The sequence below is a fragment of the Thunnus albacares genome, chromosome 18 (assembly GCF_914725855.1).
Source record: "Thunnus albacares chromosome 18, fThuAlb1.1, whole genome shotgun sequence".
NCBI lineage: Eukaryota > Metazoa > Chordata > Actinopteri > Scombriformes > Scombridae > Thunnus > Thunnus albacares.
Window position 1 is genome coordinate 29,173,958 of NC_058123.1, and position 23,129 is coordinate 29,197,086.

General features: G+C 38.9%; 3 protein-coding genes across 3 annotated transcripts in view; 1 reads left to right on the forward strand and 2 right to left on the reverse strand.

The window, feature by feature from the left end:
- The window catches only part of ajm1 (apical junction component 1 homolog), a 30,224-nt gene extending 26,883 nt beyond the window's left edge, over positions 1-3,341 (reverse strand). The window contains exon 1 of the mRNA XM_044334526.1: positions 3,258-3,341. The gene's annotated coding sequence lies outside the window, so the exon portion shown is untranslated. The remainder of the gene's footprint in view (positions 1-3,257) is intronic.
- A 4,677-nt stretch (positions 3,342-8,018) lies between these two features.
- On the forward strand, positions 8,019-17,785 carry LOC122969024 (major intrinsically disordered NOTCH2-binding receptor 1-like). Its single transcript, XM_044334586.1, has 4 exons — positions 8,019-8,165; positions 9,296-9,544; positions 13,206-13,308; positions 17,691-17,785. Exons 1-4 carry the CDS (start codon positions 8,019-8,021, stop codon positions 17,783-17,785), a joined length of 594 nt encoding a protein of 197 aa, XP_044190521.1.
- Positions 15,889-23,129, reverse strand: part of slc12a2 (solute carrier family 12 member 2) — a 73,942-nt gene continuing 66,701 nt past the window's right edge. Inside the window, exons 25-27 of the mRNA XM_044332864.1 lie at positions 21,070-21,205; positions 20,626-20,693; positions 15,889-19,324 (exon numbers count right to left, since the gene is read on the reverse strand). Of these exons, the coding sequence (XP_044188799.1) occupies positions 19,189-19,324; positions 20,626-20,693; positions 21,070-21,205 (340 nt within the window). The 3' untranslated portion in view covers positions 15,889-19,188. The remainder of the gene's footprint in view (positions 19,325-20,625; positions 20,694-21,069; positions 21,206-23,129) is intronic.

Consider the following 23,129-nt stretch of genomic DNA (forward strand, 5'->3'; position numbering starts at 1 on the left):
CTTGCTATTTGCAGCTGTCCTTATTGATATTCAGTAGTGAAGTGAGTGAAGTCATATTTTTCCACACTTTAAATTGATATTTTTAAGCTTGCTGATATGTTCCACCAACCTCATCGTCAAAACAGAATTTCTTATACTGGATGATTCTGCGAGTCCCTGTTCCTGTTTTTGATTTTTCATTGTTAGTTTATTAAATTATTTGTTTGTACAACTAAAGTGTGGTTTGGTATGGTTAATGATGATTAAGGTTAGGAAAAAACTGAGGTTATAGTTTTTAAAAAAATCATATTGTTTGATTATGACAGGATGAAAAACTCCCACCTCCTGCATGAAAGGCATGAAAGTCGGAAGCACTGTCTGCCTGTCCACCACCCCGATCTCTACTTTGAATAATGAACTCAGCAAAGGTGGCACTCTGCCATTAATGTCACCCTATCACCAAACAGAACATTTTATAATTCTGCAAAATGCTGGATTATGCTCAATGACCAACATCTGTTCAAACACACTTTGTTAAGCAACTAAAACACTTGGTTAGAATTGAAGGAAGATTATGGTTACCTGTGGTTAAAAGCAAACTGATGGATTGTGACAGGACACAAACATAAAAGTCAGATGCACTACACACCCATCTACCACCCCTGACTCTGCACTTCACCACATAAAAGGCCCACTATCTCCTGCAGGATCATCCTATATGAAATATATGAACATCATTTGTAGGGATAGCGGGCAACTTGACCTTTATTTAATATATCAGGATGTCTCATCATCATACATGATTTGTATGGAAACATCAGCATACATTGGCTGTATACTCTAGAAAACAAAACACAAAGACAGCAACTATTCATTTTTTTCTGTGGCAACAGTTGCTCCAGTAGAGTGTACAAATTGCCAGCAACCGATGTCTAGGATCATTCTAGAACTGCAATGATCAGTCGCCAACTATTAAATTAATCTATCAATTTTTATAATCAATTAATTGTCATCGTCATTTCAAGAAGAAAAAGTCCAAATTCTCTGATTCCAGCAGCCTATCTTTGGGTTGTGGACTGTCGGTCAGGACAAATCAAGACATTTGAGGATGTCACTTGGAGCTTTAGGAAACAGTGATCGACATTTTTACCATTTTCTGACATTTTATAGACCAAACAACTAATCAATTAATCAAGAAAATAATGGATAGATGAATTCCTCCTCTCCACAGCTACAAACAACTGCAGACATTCCTCTCCAAAAAAAGTTATAGGACTAAATTGCTGATTTCATCCAGTTTTTATAGCTCATACAGGTTCAAGTACAACCGCAGTGTAATAAGTTCTGCAGTATCCTGTTAATGTGCAACTAAGCTGCAGGAACCTGCTAAGACCTTATCCTGGCTTTAAGACACCTAAGTGTGTGTCAGCTGGGATATATCAGAAATTGTGGTGAACTTGAACTTCAAAAAAAAAAACCAATGATGAAATATATACTGATCTATGAGTGGGAGTTGACTGATCAGCCAGTCGGTCAACCACTGGACACCATGGATTGCCTTGAAGACAGTTCATATTGCACCTGCTAAACAAAAGCATGTTAACACTGTCAGTGTGAGTAGTCACAGCGTCAACTCTACCCCCCCTCATTTCCTTTCACTACTCTATGACTTGCAATAAAATAAAAGCAAAAAAAGCAACAAAAAACTGTCAAAAAATCAGTCATTGTGAGCATGTTAGCATGCATGATGGGGTGGATGAGAGAGATGGAAAATATTCCTGTTTGCAGCTTATAAAAAAAAATACAAGTTTTCATGTTGACATGAACAGTATTTACAAACCAAACACTGGTAATTACTGTAATTCCCAAATCATATGAATACTGCATTATCACTTAGCTCAAAGCCCAGAGCTGCCAGCTTGGCTGACAGTCTTAGTTTGAAACATATTTAAGAAAATAAACTGCAGAAAACAGGACAGGTTCCAATATATGTTCCAATTTTTAAAAAAATGAATCCCCTGAAAAGACTAATCTAGCTGACATGTTTGTAGGCTTGGGTTTGGCCACAGCTGCCGTTTCCTCACTCCATCACTCTGTCTTCAAAGACATACCCATAGCCTGGTACTGCAGGCTGACAGAAGCTTCTATTCTCCTCAAATCTGACTTTACTGAATGCACAATACAAACATATTGCTGATGTGATGAGATGATTTACAAAGACCAGCGTGGTTCCAACCTATCCTATGTGAGGATTTTCTATATTTCTATATTTTATTTCAGTAAATTGAACACTATAAATATGTATTTGATGATGCCACTTGGGGCCGTTATGTGATGGTCATACAGTGTCGTTTTTGACACTGTATGACTAAATAATTGATACAATTATTGGTAAATTATCAATACCAGTTTAATTGATAATGAAAATAATCATCACTCCAGTGAGTGGATAGATTTAAGATGAAAGTATTAAAGATCTTCCAAAAATTACAGTGAAAACTGACAAGGGTTTGCATTTTTGTTGCAGAAAAAGAAGTAAAGTTGGCTGCTGTGGCTGGATTATCTGTCTATATCTATCTGCACACACACACACACACACACACACACACACAGTGGCCCCGCGGTACTGCCGGTCTCCTCGTGATAAAATCAGAGCAACCCATGCAACCTCTCTAACACTGCAACAGTGCAGTGCTGAGGGCCTGTCTCATTTGAAATGAAATGAACTTGGGTCGCAGAGCAATGCATCAAGTCCGAACAAACGTCGCATTGACGCGCTGAGCTAGCAAACACTGCGTAATGTAGCTGCTGCTGCTGCTGCTGCTGCTGCATGAAGAGCTGCTGCCTGGAGCCAGAATCCTGATGAGGATGATGTCAGTGTTTGAGGATGGGAACACATTAGTCCAACACCAGCCAGAAGGAAAATGACTGCACTGGGCAGTAATGAGCAGGACGAATTACCCCACTGCGTCCCTCCGTGCACAGAGCATACAGCAGCAGAACGACACGCTCTGCGAGCTCCGAGCGCTTCAATGCAACATGATTATGATAAGTGCACAGATCCGAAAATAGGATGCACGATCCATATCGTGCTCAGTCTGTGGGACCGTCGCAGTGATGTCAAACTAAGCAGAAATGAATATGGGGGAGACAAATCACCACGATGTGTTCCAGTTAGTGGAGGTAAAAATGCATCATCTGATCGGTGTCTCCCTGCACACTAGCCGTGCAGAGAGCACGATAACACGGCTCTGCAAATCAAAAGCTCCATGTCTTACCGCATCAGTCCGGACTCCCACCATTTTTTTGTCAGGACGCGATGCGAGGCAGTGCGATAGTGGTTTCCCAATGACGACATCGGACATGTGCAAAAGGTAAAACTGCAATATCCGCCTTATTGGTCAGACTACCGGGTGTTTTCTCTCCTCCTCCCTAACGTTACAACGTTGGGGGATTGCTGCGCCACCCCGCTGCACCATCCACATCTATCTGCCCGCAACCACAACCCCCTCTCTCTCTCTCTCTCTCTCTCTCTCTCTCTCTCTCTCTCTCTCTCTCTCTCTCTCTCTCTCTCTCTCTCTCTCTCTCTCTCTCTCCAGTGCGCCTGCAGCAGTGTCAGTGACAGGAGCAGCTCTCTGTGATTGCCTCGTCCTCCATCTGTTAGCCAGTGACTAATATATCTCCATAAAGGAAATGTGCAAATTCACGCTCCCAACAGGAAGAACACTAGTGGTCTTAATGACCCTCCATGACCTTTAGCTGAGCGCCACCATCATGAGTCAGGGCATGTTTTAGCCCATTTCAAAGCTGAAACAATTAGTCAATTAATAAACAGAATTAATCAGCAATAGATCTATTAATCGATTAATCATAAAGTCACTGTTAAAGGAAAAACGGCAAAATTTCAGTGTTTCCAACTTTTCAAATGTGAGTATTTGCTGTGGGTTATCTGTTTGGAAATGTCAGCTTGGGCTCTGGGACACTGTGGTTGACATTTTTCACGAGCATTTTTTCAAACAATCAAATGATTAATAGAGATAATAATTGTTAGATGCAGCCCTTACTGTAAATAACTGAACAGCAAACCTTCAAAAAGCAAAAAAAAATAAATGTCGTTTTATATTAATATTATGTGTAAAAGGTGTTACACACTTCTTGCTACCACTTTTTATTCAATTATCCTTCATAATTTGTTTATAAGCTCTATAAATATGCATCATAGCTTTATGGTTCACAATCACTAAAGGTTTTGGGAAAAAATTATGAAAAAAAGTTTTATATATTTGGTTCAATTGACAAGACGTGTGTAACAGTCAGATAGCAGCCTGTAATCCCAGTCATTCATTTGACAGGGTGATATAGTTTCATATCAATATCACATTATTAATATATCAATCGATCAATCAATCATCAAAATGTAATGGCCCTTTAACATTAAAAAAAAAACCACAAAATTTTCAATGCACTTAAATGTGTAAGTCATTTTTAATTTACTTTTTAATGATACTTTGCTTTGAATAATTAATTAATATGGGTAGCAAGTTTATTAAATATTCATGTGATATGGTGATGTCATCACAATTCCACTGAAAGATGATATAATATAATATTGAATTATCACCCAGCTTTACTGTATACAAATGTGTTTTGGAAAAATTGTGGTTCATTTTGACACCTATACGTTCATGTTTACACATAATTCATAGAATGTTTGCTCATGAAAGTTGGTTTGTTGAAATCCTGGAAATCCATCTGCAAATGTGTATGAACCATGAAATGTTAAAGGATCATTTACTGATGCTTTATAGATCAGTAATAAACCACTAATAAAATCATTTTTGGCTACTTTTGGATGGTGTTCTTATTTGCGGTTATAAATACATGTCCAGGTCTTCTTTAGCCAGTTCAAGAAAGTAAGTGGACTTCTGTCCAATCAGTCAAAGGAATTGATCTCATCATTAATGGCTTATAAATGGTTCATTAAATTTTAGTAGATAATTTATTAACTATTAATTTAGCCAATAGTAAAAAATAAATTAATTAAAAAACCTTAAAGGGTAAAAATAAAAGTAGTTTGCTCTTGTCCATAAATATGTATAATAAAAGTGTCCTGACCATTATGTAGAAGCTTATAATGAGAAAACTGTGTGGTCAGTTAAAAGGAAATGTTTTGGGTTTTTTTGCTTTTGTTTTGTTTTTTTTGCCATGAAAAATAGGATCAATAATTACACACGAGTACAACTGCTATACCAGTCTTGTTAGTCATGATCTCCATCTGTTATTAACCTGCAACAGACCGTTTCACAGCAGACATTTTGCCTGCAGGATACATGATAGTGTGACAATGAGCCACATCAATACCAGGACCCTGAAACTAAAGCAGCTAAATGGAATTCAGCCATCGTTCATTTCATCATTTATACCTGTACTGTCACATGTCAAAACGTCTGAAGGACTGTCTGTATCTGCATATGTTATCTGCATAATGGGCTTTTACACGTACATCTAGTATTAGTAAACATTCTTATATTTTAAACCTGATCTCAGAATGCAGATTAGGCAGGCGGGACTAGTGGACAACAACCAAGTCTCCGGTCAAAGGTACTGTGGGATACTCTCAAGGTTATGGTGCAAGGTAAGAGCCATATGACAGACGGAGACAGATGAAGGCATCTGTAGGTTACTCTTCAGTAGCCTTGCTAACCAGGCTACTGTCAGAAGCTAATCAGTGTCAGTGGAGGAGCTTGCTAGCACTGGTGCTACTTGGGCTGCTCTTATTTGACCCTCACTGTGCATGTTGTACCACCTCAAGAAGCTATTTTATGTGCATCTACATCTGCATTAAACGTGTGGTTTTCCCTCTGCAGATGAAATATCCAGATACAGATTGCATGTGAGGAAAAGGGGTCTCAAGTGTTGGAAAAAGTATTCAGATCCTTTACTTAAGTAAAAGTACCAATGCAGCAATGTGAAAATACTCCATTACAAGTAAAAGTCCTGCATGAGAAATCCTACTGCAGTAAAAGTACATAAGTATTATGAGCTTAACGCAGTTAAAGTATTGCAGTAAAAGTAGTGGTTTGGTCCCTCTGACTGATATATTATTATATATGACATCATTAGATTATTAATAGTGAAGCATCAGTGTTAGAGCAGCATGTTACTGTTGTAGCTGCTGGAGGTCAATCAATCAATCAATCAGTCAATCAATTTTTATTTATATAGCGCCAAATCACAACAAAAGTCATCTCAGGGCACTTTTCACATAGAGCAGGTCTAGACCGTATTCTTTAATTTACAGAGACCCAACAATTCCCCCATGAGCAGCACTTAGTGACAGCAGTAAGGAAAAACTCCCCTTTAACGGGTAGAAACCTCAAGCAGAACCCGGCTCTTGGTGGGCCAGTTGGGTTGAGAGAGAGAAAGAAAGAGGGGGGAGGGAGAGGGAGAGGGAGAGGGGGAAGGGGAGGGAGAGGGGGGTGGACAGAATAACAACAATCATAACAATAACATTAACAGCCGCAGTAGCCGGGGAAGGACACCAACAGGACTGCGAAGGACCGCAAAGGCTCGGCCTGCAACACAGGGTTTCCTGTGAGATGAGAAAGCACAAAAAACTCCGGGGAAGAAGCAAAGTTAGTAACATGTATTGATGGTACATGAATGCATACAGATGGAGCTACTTTATATACAGTTAGCTAGTTAAGTCCAGTGATTCCCAACCTAGGGGTCGGGCCCCTCCAAAGGGTCAGCAGATAAATCTGAGGGGTGGTGAGATGATTAATAGGAGAGGAAAGAAGAAAAAACAAAGTTCTGATACACAAATCTGTTTTCAGTTTTTGAATTTTTCTCTAATCTTTCATTTTTGCTGAAATATTGGATCATTTGAACATTTATTGAAATGAAAGCATGTGAGAAGTTTAGAGGGAAAAATCACTATTTGGTGGAGCTGTTAACAACTCATAGACATGTGAAATGTGACCCCGACTACACACTGCTTTTTGTAAGACGTCAAAAGTCAAAAAGGTTGGAAACCACTGGTTTCATCTTTAACAATGTGTTGTATTTTAAAAGCTTGTTATATTATCCATTGTGTCAAATCTTCATCTGAAAAGTAACTAAAGCTGTCAAATAAATGTAGTGGAGTAGAAAGTGCAATATTTCCCTCTGAAATGTAGTGGAGTGGAAGTATAAAGTAGCATCACTAAGTCTAGTACTTGAGTAACTGTACTTAGTTACTTTCCACCACTGTCTATACCTTACAATACAACAGCATCTATACAAGTGTGTGAGGCTAGAGAAAGGCTCATGTGTTGATTAAACTCTAAAAGTTCATCCTCTCTGCAGCTCTGCTCTTAGGATTTTGTGGCAATCTGCCTATTTGTTGTTGTTGTTTTTGTCCTGTACTAAAGTGCAATAAGTTTAGAGCTGATGGTGACATTAGAGGAAAAGGAACCTTATGATCATGAATATTTGTAGCAAAATGAATAGAAATCTGTCATTAGTTTTAAACATACTAAAGTGTTGATCAGCAGTAAACTGTGACCTGAGGATAGTGCCAGTTAAAAGGTCAGAGGTCACCATGATGTATTTCAGAGCTATGTAGCCAGTAGTGATGAAGGTGTCTTACTCTGAACCAAAGAGCTTCACTGACAGCACAGCAGAAACGACATGAGGGATCAAGGATCATAGTCTGTCATGTGTCATGTGTCATGCATCAGCCACAGTAGTGTAGTTCTTCTGTAGAGATAGCAGCAGGTTTTACGTAACACAATACTCACCGGCATGGATGTAGTTTAGTAAACTAAGGCACTAGGCCTGCACCTCTCTCCACCTCTCTCCACCCCTCCACTGTTGGTTTCTTAGCGTCAACCTCTTAATGGTCAGGTTGGGTTACACACACCTGCAAGTGATACAGGCTCATAAATATCTTGCTCTTCATGAATTATTACAGACCGTGCATGTTGTAGTGAGCATGTGCATCCAGCCGGGCTGCTGGCGGGTGAAGCAGTCAGTGTGGATCGAGCAACAGAGCCAGGATGGACATCTCTGTTCTTCCCAACAACAACCACCCGGAGAAGTTCCTTCAGCTGGATGTGGGGATGCTGCCGGCCACACACGGCATGTTCCAGGTCGGGGCAGTCATGTCCAGTCACAGACACTGGCAGAACAGGGTATACTTCCAGGTCAGAGCTGTGTTACAGCCACTGTGTTCATCTTCTGCTGTGTGTGTGTGTGTGTGTGTGTGTATATTTCTCACCTTTCAAACAGATAACTGTGTTCGATTCCTTAAATGTTATTCCACATTACAGATACATTATTTATGATGTGCATTGAGTAGTTGTCTGACATATCTTCATCATCACAGTCTGGAATTGTGTGCATTCAGTATTAATCAGTCATCATATCCAGAGGACAGGAGTACACTATAATGTTTGATCCTGAGATGCTGGGAGCTGAAGTGAAGTGAAGACTCTGGTTATTGATCCGTTGTAAATTATTTAGGGAATTTGCACCTCTACAGTAAACCTGTAGTTCTGTTCATTTGATCCAAGCTGAGGAAAGATACGATTACTATTTAACTCTGACCTCATCTCTTTCATTGGTGATGTCATGATGCATCATCAGCCTTACATTGACCCGTGTAGGGAAATCAAACTCCAGTCACTGAGCTGATGGGTTTATTTATCCTCTCTGGAGTCACAAAGAGCCCACTGAGAAATAATTGATCACATGTATCAAAAGAAAAAAAAAGAAAAACAGGCATCTTGTAAATATTACAGGGGGATAGATACTGTGTGGTTGCTACGTTTCACTCACTTTTTAACAAGGAATTGCTCAAATACACAACATGCTGTAGCTTTAACTCATCTTGTCTCAGGGGTATTCCCCCCACACATGAGTAAACTGACCTTGTGTAAAATGGAGTTTAAATGATTTGTTTGGTCCAGAGCAAGAAAACGTGGTTTGGACATTCATGCTTCCCAAAGGATGAATCCCCAAGGTTTGGTTACTCCTGACTTTCCCTCTAGCACCACCGTCAGGCCAAACTCAGTCTAGCAGGCAGATTGCTGTAGGTATTGTATACAGGCATATCCCAGACTATGTACTGTTTTACGACAGAAGGTATCATTTCAATTCACGCCTGCTTACAACGATTCTACTTCCCTGTATAAAAGCAGCCAATGCAAAAGATTTCTGAATCAGGCTGCCATGCATATATGTCTCCTGTGTCTCCTCTCTGTCTGGAGTAAGTGTTGAAAGCCTAAAGGAGGATGTGGTGAGAATTCACGTCTCTGCCTCACTGTCTCCACAGAGGGAGCAAAGGGTGAAGACTGACAGCAGGTCGCCTCCATCACCAGAGGGCACTCCTGTGGTGTTTGTGGACAGATATCTGGAGAAGCACATCACTCCAGTCACTCTGAAGTCCAACATTAAGACGAACCCTCTGTACATGGACATGAGATCAATGGACGCAGTGGACAAGGAGAAGTCCAAGCCTTCCTGGACTGTCAGGGAGTACGACACACAAACAGTCCACGGCAACCTCGCAGACTATTTAAAGGTAATCTAGGGAGAAGAAGAGAAGCTGATTGACAGGATGAATGGTTTGCTGAGGGACGGACTGGTGCAAAGGAAAAAAGACAGCCAGCTGGACAGATGAAGGGAAACACAAATGCAGGCAACTGATGATTTAATAAATTGTAAATTCTCAGAGGAATTGGCACCACTAAAGTTTGCTCAGCCTAGTCATTATTGATGAGGAAAAAATAGTTCCTTGTTAACATCATTAAAAGACTGTACACGGATACATGTAAGCATCGAGATCCAGAGATGAGTCACCTGATCAATCAGTCGATAAAATATGAAGAATTAATTATTGGTTTTCTCCAATATCGTATCCTTATTGTTTTACCTGCTCACTTTTCCCCTTTTTCTCAGTTTAATCATGTAAATGTTTGATTTTTTAAGAAGCATATGTCTTCAATGTTTCCAACTAGCTGATACATTCAGGTTAATACAACTTTATTAATACCAGTAGGCTAAGGGCTATTGTATACAGCAGCTCACCACCTTGATCAACACACACACACACACACACACACACTTAATAGGAAAGAAAGAAAAAACAATGAAAGGCTACAAGCTTAAAAAACTATATGTGGAATTGACAAAAGAAATTAATAACTATAAACAAGAATCTGAAAGGATACAGTCTGAAGACACAGAAAGTAATGATGCTGTATAATCATAAAAAGCATTTAACAAAACACCTCTAGGAGGAGTTGAGAGTGGGACAGCAGGGGGGGATAAAGGACTCAGAGGAACAGCAACGTCCTGAAGGCAGCAATCAGAAATCACCTGCTAAGACATGCTCAGGTGGATTCAATATGCTCGCTGATTTCCTTATCATTTGGTCACAAAAATAACTCAGATCCTGTTTAACTCCAATAATCTTTGAGCAGGTCTGGTTTGATCCAGTTTTATCCCATTACCTTACCTGAACTTTTAGAAACAGTGTCATATATGAGAGTATCTTCCAGCCCTCTTGATGTAATACCAACAAAGATTTCACTAAAAGTCATGGAATCTGTCAGGCCCTCTTGCTTTCTGTTTTTAACAGTTCCTTGTCTAATGGTTGTGTCTCTGATTATATTTAAACTGCTTGTGTACGATCCCTCCCTCCCTCAAAACTATAGACCGATTTCAAAGTTGTGTCCAAGCAATTCCTCTCTGCACTGGAAAATAACAACATTTTTTACAAGTTTCAATCTGGAAGTGTCACAGCATTGAGACTGCCCTGCTCAAGGTTACCAACGACCTTTTAATGCCTGCTGATGATGGTATGTGCTCAGTCTTTGTACTCCTGGATCTTTGACACAGTCGATCACAGCATCCTGTTAGACAGACCGAGGCACTGGGTGGGGATATCTGCTACAGTTTTAGAGTAGTTTTCATCTAACCTGTTGAAGAGGAGGTTCTCTATGAGCAACTGTCTCTTCATTTTCTTCTGTTAAGTATGGTGTGCCTCAGGGCTTGTCTTGGGACCAATTTTCCTTATACATGCTTCCCCTTAGACACACTATTCATAGACATGGGGTCTCTTTTCATTGTTATGCTGATGACATGCAAATATACCCGCCTATTAGAGCCACAGACCCTGGATTGCTGAGTTCACTTAACGACTGCCTTTGTGATGTCCAAAACTGGATGTCAAAAAAATGTCTTCAACTGAACTCAAAGAAAACAGAGATCCTTGTCATTGTTTCCCAGCACATCACTGTTGCGAGGAATCTTAGCATCTGGTTTGATATTAACTTAAGTTTTGAGCAGCACACCATAAAGCTTGTGCAATCATTTTTTATCATCTTTGAAATATTTCAAAAATATCACCTATTCCAACTTTTAAAGACACAGAGACTATCTTACACACGTTCATCCCTGGATTATGGCAACAGCCTTTTACTTGCCTGGACCAAAAATCTATTGATCAACTCCAAACATGATTTTAACCAGAACCAAGAGACATGATCATATCACTCCTGATATAGCCTCTTTACACTGGCTCCCAGTGTGTTTTAGAATAGATTTTAAGATCTTCCTAATTACTTTAAAGGCTCTTCATGGCCTCTCTCCCTGCTATATCTCTGACCTCTTTGAGATACTCAGACAGAAGTCTTTTATCTATTCCAGAGTCATGGCTGAAAACTAAAGGGGACAGAGCATTTGCAGTCAGGGCCTGAGGCTCTGGAATGATCTGTCTGAGGAGATCAGGTCAGCTGACTCAATGATCTCTTTTAAGTCCCTTCTTTAAACATAGTTTTATCAGAGCCTCTCCTGATTTTACTTGCGTTTTAATTTTTATTAAACTGTACAGGCTGATACATGTTATGCAAATGATTGTGTGCAATAAGCACTCAACTGCTTTAGTCTGGAAACAATATTCAGCTGTCAGATTCATTCTTTCTCTGCAGGTGGTTTGTATCTAACATAATGACACAGTACTGTCACCCAGTGTGTGAACACTAAAGGACCTAACACACCATGAGTATTTTATAGGCTGATTCCATATGATATACTTAATATATACTTGATATATTTAAATGTTCATTACTTTTACTAGTAGTAACAAAAGAAAAGAAAATAACACATAATAAGGAGACCTTCGTGTTGTGAATAAAATTAACTGAACAACTAAATAAATAAAATATAAACATCCCGAAGAGTAAAAAAAACAACAACTTTTCAGTTGCCAATTTTGGCTGTGAATTAAATGTGACAGTTAAAGGACAGGTTCATAATTTTTCAATTGTGTCTTAAAACAACAGTCAGGTGTCCATATGAACAGTTAAAGAGGTTTTCCTCTCTGTAATCATTCCTTCTGTTCATACTGGCTGTTAAAAGTGTGTCCACACAGTCATTTAGTGCAAAAATGCATTTAGAAGTTGATGTGAAGCTTATATGAGGCTTCATCAGTCTGAGTTAGTCATATCAAGTGGATATCTGACACATTTACAGTCTTTTTAGCATCAAATTGCCTCTTTGTGTTTCCTCGGACAGTGTCTCCTTCTTGAGCTGTGGTGGAAGTAAAGTAACAAAAAGAGGAACTTTGGCACTAAAAAGACTGTAACATTGAAAGATATCTACTTGATTTGACTCATTTGGACGCTGAAGCTTCATATTAGCTTCAGATAAACTTTTAAATACATTTTTACACAGAAGGAGGACTGTGGATTTTGTCCCCCATCACTTCCATTGTAAGAGCATTATGAAGGGATCTTCTAATGGTCAGTGTGAACAGGAGGAATGATTACAGCAAGAAAAACATGTTTCACTGTTCATTTGGGCTCCTCACTGTTGTTTTAAGACACACTTGAAAAATTGTGAACCTGTCCTTTAACATGATCAAGTAACTAGCTATGGTGCTGAATCAAATTTTCCAAAGTGAGGAATAAGTAAAATGTGAAAAATTACTAGATAAGATTCTAATTCATGAATAACTATAATGAAGTATTGTAATTGTTCATGTGGTAATATGTTTTTATGACTTCTGCTTTAACCAAGACCTTTCCCCAACTTCACATACAAGCAGGTTTCAAACTAACAACTTAGAAATCATACCGGTGTGTCTATGTATTCATGACAACAGGAGTCACAGGACTTATTTGCTATATGTTGATGTTTCATACTGAGGCCTATTTTCATTGTCTTCACAGGAGGAAGAGAAGACTCCTAAAGATCTGGACTTTTGGCTGGAGGATCTCTACACACCAGGATTTGATTCTTTACTGAAGAAGAAAGAAGCAGAACAGAAAAAGAAAAAACTTTGTAAACTGCTTTCTTTAATCATTTTGTCTATTTGTGCAGTCCTTATTGTCATCATAGTGCCAGTTGTGGTTCTACAAAAGAAAGACTGATTAATGAGGACGTTTGCCATGATCCTGTCCTCTTCTTGTGATGGTCATGTATAGTTCTGTTCTTATTTGAATGTGAAGTAGACATTTCAGCAATCTGCACTTTACATTGTGATATTTCATGTGTATAAGTAAACATTTTGACTTAAAGGTGGTCAAGGATTGATCCTCTGAGGAATATGAATATCAAAGGCAGACTTTACAGCAATCTGACCTACAGATATCAGGCTCTGTGCCAAAGAGCTGGAAGAACAGACAAACACACTGACTAACACTGGAAAAGTGGCTCTACAGAGTAACGTCTCACCAACTGAAAACCTTGTTTCTGCTGACCTCCAGTGGTTGAACTTCTCACCTCGCTGCAGTGATGTTCAGGTGTGTTCCAGGGTGTGTCAGTACACCGACATCATTGTCGGGTGTGGTTAAAGGTGCAACAAAGCACACCACTAACCACATCAAAACAGTGATCCTGGGTGTGGTTAGACGTGCAGTGACCACTGCCATTCTCAGCTTATGTAATTAATATTTTTACCAGAGGCCCCAAAGCCATGAAGGTCTAACCAAACAAGCATATCATTGTAAATATATGTTCATTTATTTTTCATCATTAGTTTTGTAATTTTGATGTATTTTTTTTATTGTTTGCAACTTCCATAAAGAAGTGTCTTGAACTGATGTTAAGCTTTAGCTGATGGATTCCTTTAAATGATCTGATTGTTGTTCTGCACATTTGTACACTGTAAAGTTCATTTAATCAATGTTAACCAATAGTTTTACAAAAGCTTCATAAAACTTAAATACATTGTAGTGCAGGATAAAAAATATAGAGAATGAAAGGAGACTTTGAATGTAACTGATTTCATTTGATTTATTTATTGCAATAAAGATGTACAAAGTATTGGTAATCATAAATGTTAAAATGTTAGAAAAAGCATATCTGTGACTGTTAACAGTACAGTGTATCAAAACATTACTGCTTCAACCGGCTGGGTCGATTCCATCCACGTTTGTGTGAAAGCAGGAGAAAACAGGTTTGATCTGCTTTTGTCGTCATGTCTTTTCTTCAAAAGGCATTGAAAAGATAGAAATACAGACTCAAAAAGAGAAAAAGACACAATTTGCTAAAATCAAAAGGCAAAAAAAAAAAAAAAGAAAAAAGATCAACATGCAAATTAACTTACAACCAAAACCAAAATATTAAAGAAAAAAAAAAAAAACAACGGAGAAAGTTCTGAACTAAAATAAATATCTTTCTCCATATTGAATTTTGACATTATTATTCCACTCCCTTAATTTATGCCATAAGACTACGAAGTTTATTTACAGGTTAGTTCATGTTTGCTGTGTGGACAAAAGACCAGTTTATGATTTCTTTACACTATATTCTATCATCATGGCTCGACACATGACGGATGGGGACTGGAGAGAAAGGGGGGGGCTTTGGCAAAAAAAAATACATACAATGATTAGGAGCCGTCATAAGATGACATGGTGGCTGACATGAGTGCAGGTGACATTTGGTTTCTTCAGTAGAACACAGTAGTATTGTCAGTCATCTATCAGGACAATCATGAAGAAAACAACACACAAACACTATTATTTGGTTGTAAAATGTTGACAGGAGGTTTTCTTGTTTCATTTAATGTGACATATCAAAGACAAAGATCCCCTCCAGGTCAGACTGATACATTTATATATATGTGTGTGTATATATGTATGTGTGTGTGTGTGTGTGTGTGTGTGTGTGTGTGTGTGTGTATATATATATATATATAGGCATATTTTTTTTCTATAATATACAAATATAGAGAAACCCGTGTTGTTGTTTGTAATGGTGTTGCTCTGTAACAGTAAAAGAGTGAGTGCTTCACAGCAGAATGATGAACAGTTTAAAGAAACACTCCCTGATTTTGTTAAAGCATACAGTAGTGCCCCCGAACGTCAGAACCTCCTTCTAGCTCACTGATATATTGAATCCTGTACTCACCCAAATGCATACTACCAGTAAATGTATATTTGTACATACTAATATGTGCAGCAGTGACTTGCCAATTAAAGGGACACTCCAGTGATTTAGTTTGGCTTACATACAGTTGGGGAACTTGTGAGAGACATGCATTGAAAATAGAACGGTCAAAACCCAAGCAGAAGAAGCAGAGATATCCTGACTTTTAGTCCCTGATAAAGGTCAAACTCTGGATCCTACATTACCCATAATGCAAATCAACAGCATCTGTCCTTTGACCTTGTCTGCCTGCCTGCATGTCTTTTAAACTCTCCACTCCCAGATCGCAAGTAAGTCTTTTTTAGTTCATAGTATTTTATTGGGAAAAAAAACATGTAAAGTCCAGACCAGTCCAAGATAACCCTGATGACATCACTGTGACATCATAAGGGTTATTTTCCCCAGACTTGACAAAGCTCCTCCAGAGCCACAGAGGACAGTATGTAATTGTTTTCACAGCCTGAGTAGGTGAGTTTTTTAACCAAGATCTTTTTGTACAATATTTCATTCAGGTTTGATTATCTTTGGCTCTATTCTGGACTGAGTCTCTTCTTTTGAAAAGTAATTTCTGCACATCAGGTTGATGGGTTTTCTTCAGGTCAGACCTCTGCTTTATATCTAGATACAAACATTTTGACACTTGGGCTGTTAGCGTGCGCTATAACTTAACCAGGGATTGTCCTTCACTGTGCCTTCAAAGTTTAAAAAGTTTCCTCACCCAGAACATGCTTTTCACAAACTTGGAAAGTATTAAATACACTGGTGAGATTGAGTGTGTATATAGTTAATGTATATATACTGAATGCATTTATACACTTATAACAACCCCTCCCCCATCACACACACACACATGTGTATGTATATCAAAAGTCTGAGCCTACACATTGTGCAGGTGTAGAGTGAGGAGTGATGGATGCAGCTGTGTGAATGCTAACAGCACAATGCAGCTGACACACAGCACTGTGCGAGCTGCAGTCTATGCAGGAAACCATTCATATACACGAGAATGGAAAACAAAAGACGACTATGTATGCTAACTCCTAGCGTAGTGTTCATTATTATACAGTACATTCAACTAACCTAAGCATCACATTCCTCTTTTGAAACTGCATACAGTAAAGGTCAGAATACACGAAAGTAACAAGATAAATGCTGAAACTGCTTGTTTCTGGGGGGGGGGAAGCAGAGAAAAAGTACACAACAAATAAAAAGAACCCTGTTTGTTCCATTAGTTTTGTGGCAGTTTCTAAACTATAACCATAATCCAGAGTAGGCAAAATTTCCTCTGAATTGTGTTGCTAGGAAACAGCTTAGGTCCAGTGGCTTACATTAACAAACACTGGACACAGGGGATAATCCATGATGAACTGCGCAGTTATTTTTGATAAACTGCACAGCTAGCAGAGTATTATTACACTGTGGCCTCAAACCCAGAATTGATCTTGGCATCACCTTCGCTAACTTTAAGGTGTGTTCAGACTGAATGCAAAGCTCATCTCTGACTCAAGTTATTAGCAAAAATTTGACCAATTAGTGTTTTTCTCATGTTTATTCACCTTTAACGGCCAATTGACTGACTTTACTTACTGATCACATTCTTTTGCAGACCCATCTCATTTTTTATTTTGTTTTTGTACTTTCATAAATCCATACAGCCTCTAGCGTGGATGTGGCCAGGAGCAAATTTGCTTATACTTAGGTTTTTTTCCCACTTTATCTGAATTCTTGCTGCCTCTAAAACTTAATCTGCGTTCAGTCTGAGGACACCTTTAGAATAAATGTAACTTTACCGCTCTAAAAAAGTAGAGGTTGTAGCATAGTAACAGCTGAAACAAGTTTTAATTTAGGACTGTTACATCAGAGAAAATACTTCACAGACTGGCCAATCAGGAGTCAATATTCTCCATGAGCATGGAACAGGTAATAAAATTTGACTTATTTAGAACGTCAGTGTTTGAAACTGAAATGGTTGATACATGGCTTTCTTCTTGGAGGCATTGTACCCTTGAAAGTGCTCCACGTTGTATGAAGCCAGTGCTTTTAAGGAGATCATTACAGAGTACAGGAGGGGGGACGTGCCTATAGTGCCCCTTAAATGAAGTGAGGCAAGTAGATCTTTTCACATGAAGGAGTGATGGACTTTTATTACAAGTACTCACGCAACACAAGCTCATATGCATAGAGGTATATCTTCACTCAGCCTTGACACATTCTAATGTCACATTCTTCCTGCCTGCAAGTCTTCCAGTGTGAAACTCGCATGGCGTTCACTCCTCTCTCTGCCCATCTAGGCTTTGTGGGAATGGGAGACCAGCAGTCCATCATCATATACCCAGACGGCAAACAAGCACATGAGTGCAAAAACTCAAGTCTACTGCGGCGCTAACACTGGCAAAGTGGTTATACGTTAAATGACCAACTTCCCCAGCTACGAGCGGACCTACAGTAAGCAATGTAACAGACTAACAACAGGTGGAAGATGCATATACAGTACAGAAGACAATTGTGCTGAAAACACTTCGAACATGTTACTCACGGATCGCTATCTGCATTTACCCACAAACCGTCCAGCCAGTATGGCTTATAAGAGAAAAAGGAACCCATGACAATCGTTAGTTCTAGCATTAAGGCAAGGTTTTAACTAGCTCGCTGGGTAGCGCACTTTCTTTTCAGGGGAAGAACCGTACATGTGGACACAGAAACACAAAAAAAAAGTCATCGAAAGAAACACTTTAGTCTATCAGCAGCTACATGGGAGAGCTAGTCTTTCCACCTTACAAGGGCTGATGAAAAACTAGGTTCACATCTTTTCTGACATATAAGATCTTAAATTTAAGACCCATATACACATTTTTTTTTTAGGCACTGTGCCTAAAAGCTAAATTGTGTCTTGTGTTGAGTAGCTGAGGCCGTCGTAAATATACAACAGCTTTAAAAAGGAAGACTCAAAAGTGAATAAAAATAAAAAACACTATGGCCCAAAACATTATTGATTAGGGTAAAAGAGAGAAAGAGAGATGACAGAGATTCTTCATGCCATCAGGGGGGGACACCCTTCATTAAATTCATGCAATCCACTCGCATAAATACAATGCTCCAACTAAGAAAGAATCACATTTAAAACTCAATAAAACTATTATCCACCAATATAATAGATAATATTGTCAATCTAGATAGAGATTCATTATTTCATCTGATTCAACTGGAAGGCACATCCATAAGGCTTTAGAAGGTGTTGCAAAGCATTCTGCATGGTTCTCTCCCAATATTGAAGGAAAAACAACAGGGTGATTATTGCTGCATCACAAACACGACAACTGGTCCAATTAACTTAACAAATATGACATAAAGATATTCCATATCATGAGAACAACAACGTGAACATTGTGCACGACTGCTTTTGGAGCCTGAGAGTAAATCAACTTGACGAATATGAAATTTTCATGAGGAAATTAGAAGAAACTAGAGCTACAAGAGAAAAACCCAGACATTTTGGAATAAATAGAAAGAAGGGAGCAGAGTGGGGCGACTTTACAATCACCCCAACCCTGACATTTCTCCATCATCTTGTAGGGCTTTTCCATCTCAACCAATATCACTTCCTTCATCTTTTATTCATATAACCAGCACTGTTTTCCATCAATGGCTGTGTTTTCTAGCATCTCTGGAGTGTATGTGGTGCACCTTTAGGTTTGGACTGGAACTGGGATGTGTGTATATATGTGGGTCTGCTCCCAGAGGCAGAAAGTGGATGTGAGACTTGGATGTTCTTCTCCTTGTGTGTCTTGTCTAAGAGTAGAAGGTGAGGACACTCTGGTGGTTGCCGCGCACCAGGAGGATGGGCGGCAGGTCCTTGGACAACACTTCCAGCCAGGCCATGTACAGAGCGCTGGACACCGCGCCCTTCCTGGCCAACGGCAGGCTCCTGCACAGAGGAGAGACGGAGGACAGAGAGGACAGACACTAGTGAGCTTTGATCAACACGTCTGACACTACAGCTCTACGGCTGAACTTTTAGCATCTCCCATTTCTGTTACAGGACACCAATACACCAATGTACAAATACTCCATTAAGTCCTGCATGACAATCCCTACTACAGTAAAAGTATTATGAGCTTGATGTAGTTAAAGTATTGCAGTAAAAGTACATAAGTATTATGAGCTTGATGTAGTTAAAGTATTGCAGTAAAAGTACATAAGTATTATGAGCTTGATGTAGTTAAAGTATTGCAGTAAAAGTACATAAGTATTATGAGCTTGATGTAGTTAAAGTATTGCAGTAAAAGTACATAAGTATTATGAGCTTGATGTAGTTAAAGTATTGCAGTAAAAGTACATAAGTATTATGAGCTTGATGTAGTTAAAGTACTGCAGTAAAAGTACATAAGTATTATGAGCTTGATGTAGTTAAAGTATTGCAGTAAAAGTACATAAGTATTATGAGCTTGATGTAGTTAAAGTATTGCAGTAAAAGTAGTGGTTTGGTCCCTCTGACTGATATATTATTATATATGACATCATTAGATTATTAATAGTGAAGCATCAGTGTTAGAGCAGCATGTTACTGTTGTAGCTGCTTTATATACAGTTGGGGGGGTTTGTCTGTAATATGTGTGGTAGGTTTAGTAACTTAACATTCTTATATGGAAATACTAATATCAGAATAAATATTCCTGAAGCAAGTGATTTCTTTGTTATCAGTCTCGTACTTTATGACTTTATCACACATGAGGGTTTGTGTTTTTTTCAGTCTGAACATGGCCTTAAGGCAGAGGGACGTCTAAAGGCAGAACTGTTAACACATGTTCCAGGGCGAGGTGAAAAGCGGTTGTTATAGAGCGAGGTAAGACATAGTCATTGTTCAAATGTGGATGATAAAAAATTCAGTGGCTCCTTTCAACTGACCAATAACCAATGGCTGTGACGGTTAGATTTTTGGTTTTGGAAAGTTACAAATATTGTTGGACACAGCTCGCCTTTCCAACAAAAACTTATTTTGAAGCCCGTCTTTAGGGCCATTAGTCTTTTGTAACGTCCCTGCAAATCTCCTGACGAGACTTTACTACTGAAGCAGGAGTGATGACAATATCTCAGCAGGTACAATCAATTACTTACAATGAAAAACTAATTCATTACAAAGAGCATAGAAGAGCCCTTACTGAAACTATTACATTAACAAGATCACACACACACACACACACACACACACACAGAGCATCAGCTTACATGACGATGAGGTTGGCTGTGTTTGAGTGCTCCTTCAGCAGCTCGTTGAGTCGGATCTGACGATTAGTCTGAAAAGCAAAACAAACAACCAAACATTCAGGTATCAGCTTACCAGATAATTATCAGAAGCTGCTCTAAAAGCAAGTGCCAGCCAGCAGAACAGCTCACACACACACACACACACACACACACACACACACACACACACAAACACACAAACACACACTTGGCTCACAGTCAACTGTTTCCACTCTAACTGTTTACAGAGTTAAGCTGCAGTGGATAAGAGAAGCATTCACTCCTCTGAACTATTCTTGTGCTGTTAAGTCTTTGGAAGATGTGATAATATGGAACTTTGTTCAACACTGATTAAACTGAAACTAAAATAGACTAAACAACATAATATATATTGATTTGGTGAGCAGTGAGTGGCAGTGTGCTGACCTTGGCGCGGTAGAGCTCCAGCTCATTGTCAGTGATCCTCCAGGGTTCGCTGTTCTTCAGCCTCTCAGCTGCCTCCTGCTCCATGTCATCTTCCTTCAGCCGGTACGGCTCGATCATCTCCTCAAAGGCCGTCACGCTGCACAACAACAACAGCAGCCTCATGGTTAATCACTCATACAAGCCGGCCAGCAGCATCACACAGCCTCAGGGAATACTCAGACGAGGGGAGGGCTGTCACTTTTTATTCCAAAATCATTCAAATGTGGAAAAGATTGAATGTTTGCACCATAATGATGTGTTCAAAATTCATGATTCATGAGGACAACAGAGCTTGTCTTTTACTCCAACGGTGTGTTTTTCATAAATGACTCTGATCTGCTGAGTGACCTGATGATCTATCAGTAAACTTCTTTGTTAATAAAACATGCAGACCAGGAGCCGTGCTGGACAGATCATTATGAAGTAATGTGAGGAAGCAATTTAGATGAACATCATAGATGGAAAAATCATGGATATAGGAAACCAAGGCAGCTGCCTTACAGTAACATTACCATGACAATAGATGTGAAGTCACCTGTTAGCTTGTGACTCAGTGAGGCAGCAGAGGCAGTTTAGGATTACACCACCAGGACTGTGTTCAAATTCATTTGAACAACTTACGTTTGTTTTTTTTTATGCATTTGTTTTTTTAGTGAGGTCACTGTGTTGAGATCTCAGCAAATAACATATAATATTATTATTACTGACAGCAATGATGGACAAAACTAATAAAATGAAACTTACATTGTAATTAGTTGGAGTCATCCTTTAACTTCCAGCAAATAGACAAAACAACACTGTTGTTCTTACATACAGTATATACACAGTATTTTATGAACTCTCACTGTTTGTCACCAACTTACTTCTAAACTTACTTTTTTTTTCTGAGCCTCAGGTTGAGCCAGAGCTCTTATTACTCACCATCATGTCTTTACACAAACAGACCATAAGAGGGTGCCAGTGACTCACTGACCATCCACTCATCCATCTATCATCATTTACTTATGCAGGTTGTTGACAGAGGTCAAATATTATACTTTTATATACAAAGTCTATCCATTAAAATAAACATTGCTCTTCTATGTCAGTCATCTTTGACAGAATTATTCTAGTTTTGTAAATGTTAGGGGACCAGATGAGGGTAAAGTTCAACACACTGCTGAAGGTGGATTTCTGTTCTGCTTTCTGCTGCTGCATATTTCATTTACTTTTTTATATACAGAGACATAAATAGAGTTTTTTGGACAGCAATGATGACACTTAGGTCTTATTTTTATAGCATGAGTAATCATTCCTTTTGGTTACAATAACATTTTACTCTCCGACTTCCAACTGCTGCGATAGGGGAACATGATGATTGTGTTGGACACAGGTTTACAACAGACATTACAGAAGCTATACTGTCTCCATCCGTGAAATCTGGCAGAGTTTAAGGTTGGACTTTGACCTTCCATACTTAACATTTACAGTGTGATGGAAAGGTGAAAAGATGAAAAGCATTAACCTTTGTTTCTAAATAAGTGGCTAATAGAAATGCTTTAAGCAAAGGAATAGTTGAAACCTGTGTGGTTGTCCTGGAAATTCTCCAACAGTCGCCGATGACTTTATTTATCTCAACAGCAAAGAGAACCAGGAATTCATTTGAAACAAGCTCATAATACAGACAGGCCTTCATTTCTAATCCCCCTTGATCCCCAATTAATACAAAAACTCAACACCTCCTCCATGTTGACCTGTTGTCTAGATAAATCCAGTATAATGTCCACATCCACAGCACTAATTCCATCAGTACAGCAACACATGTAATACTCACTACTACTGAAAACACTTTCTCTTCTCTTAAGAAAACTGTTCTCACTTCATTCTACGACTGTTGAATAAAACTCAACACTTCCTGCACATTTATTTCACATCAAAAGCCTTCCAGTGGCTCAATGGTAGGCTTTTACTGTGAAACATCTGCGGGAAGTGATGATTTCATTAAAAGCGATTAAAAAAAAACAGCAAGTAGAAGCAATGGA

Coding starts and splice junctions, on each gene's coding strand:
- LOC122969024 (XM_044334586.1), top strand. CDS start 8,019: ATGGACATCTCTGTTCTTCCCAACAACAACCACCCGGAGAAGTTCCTT. Junction 8,166..9,295: donor AGAACAGGGTATACTTCCAG/GTCAGAGCTGTG, acceptor CTGTCTCCACAG/AGGGAGCAAAGGGTGAAGAC. Junction 9,545..13,205: donor ACCTCGCAGACTATTTAAAG/GTAATCTAGGGA, acceptor CAGGAGGAAGAG/AAGACTCCTAAAGATCTGGA.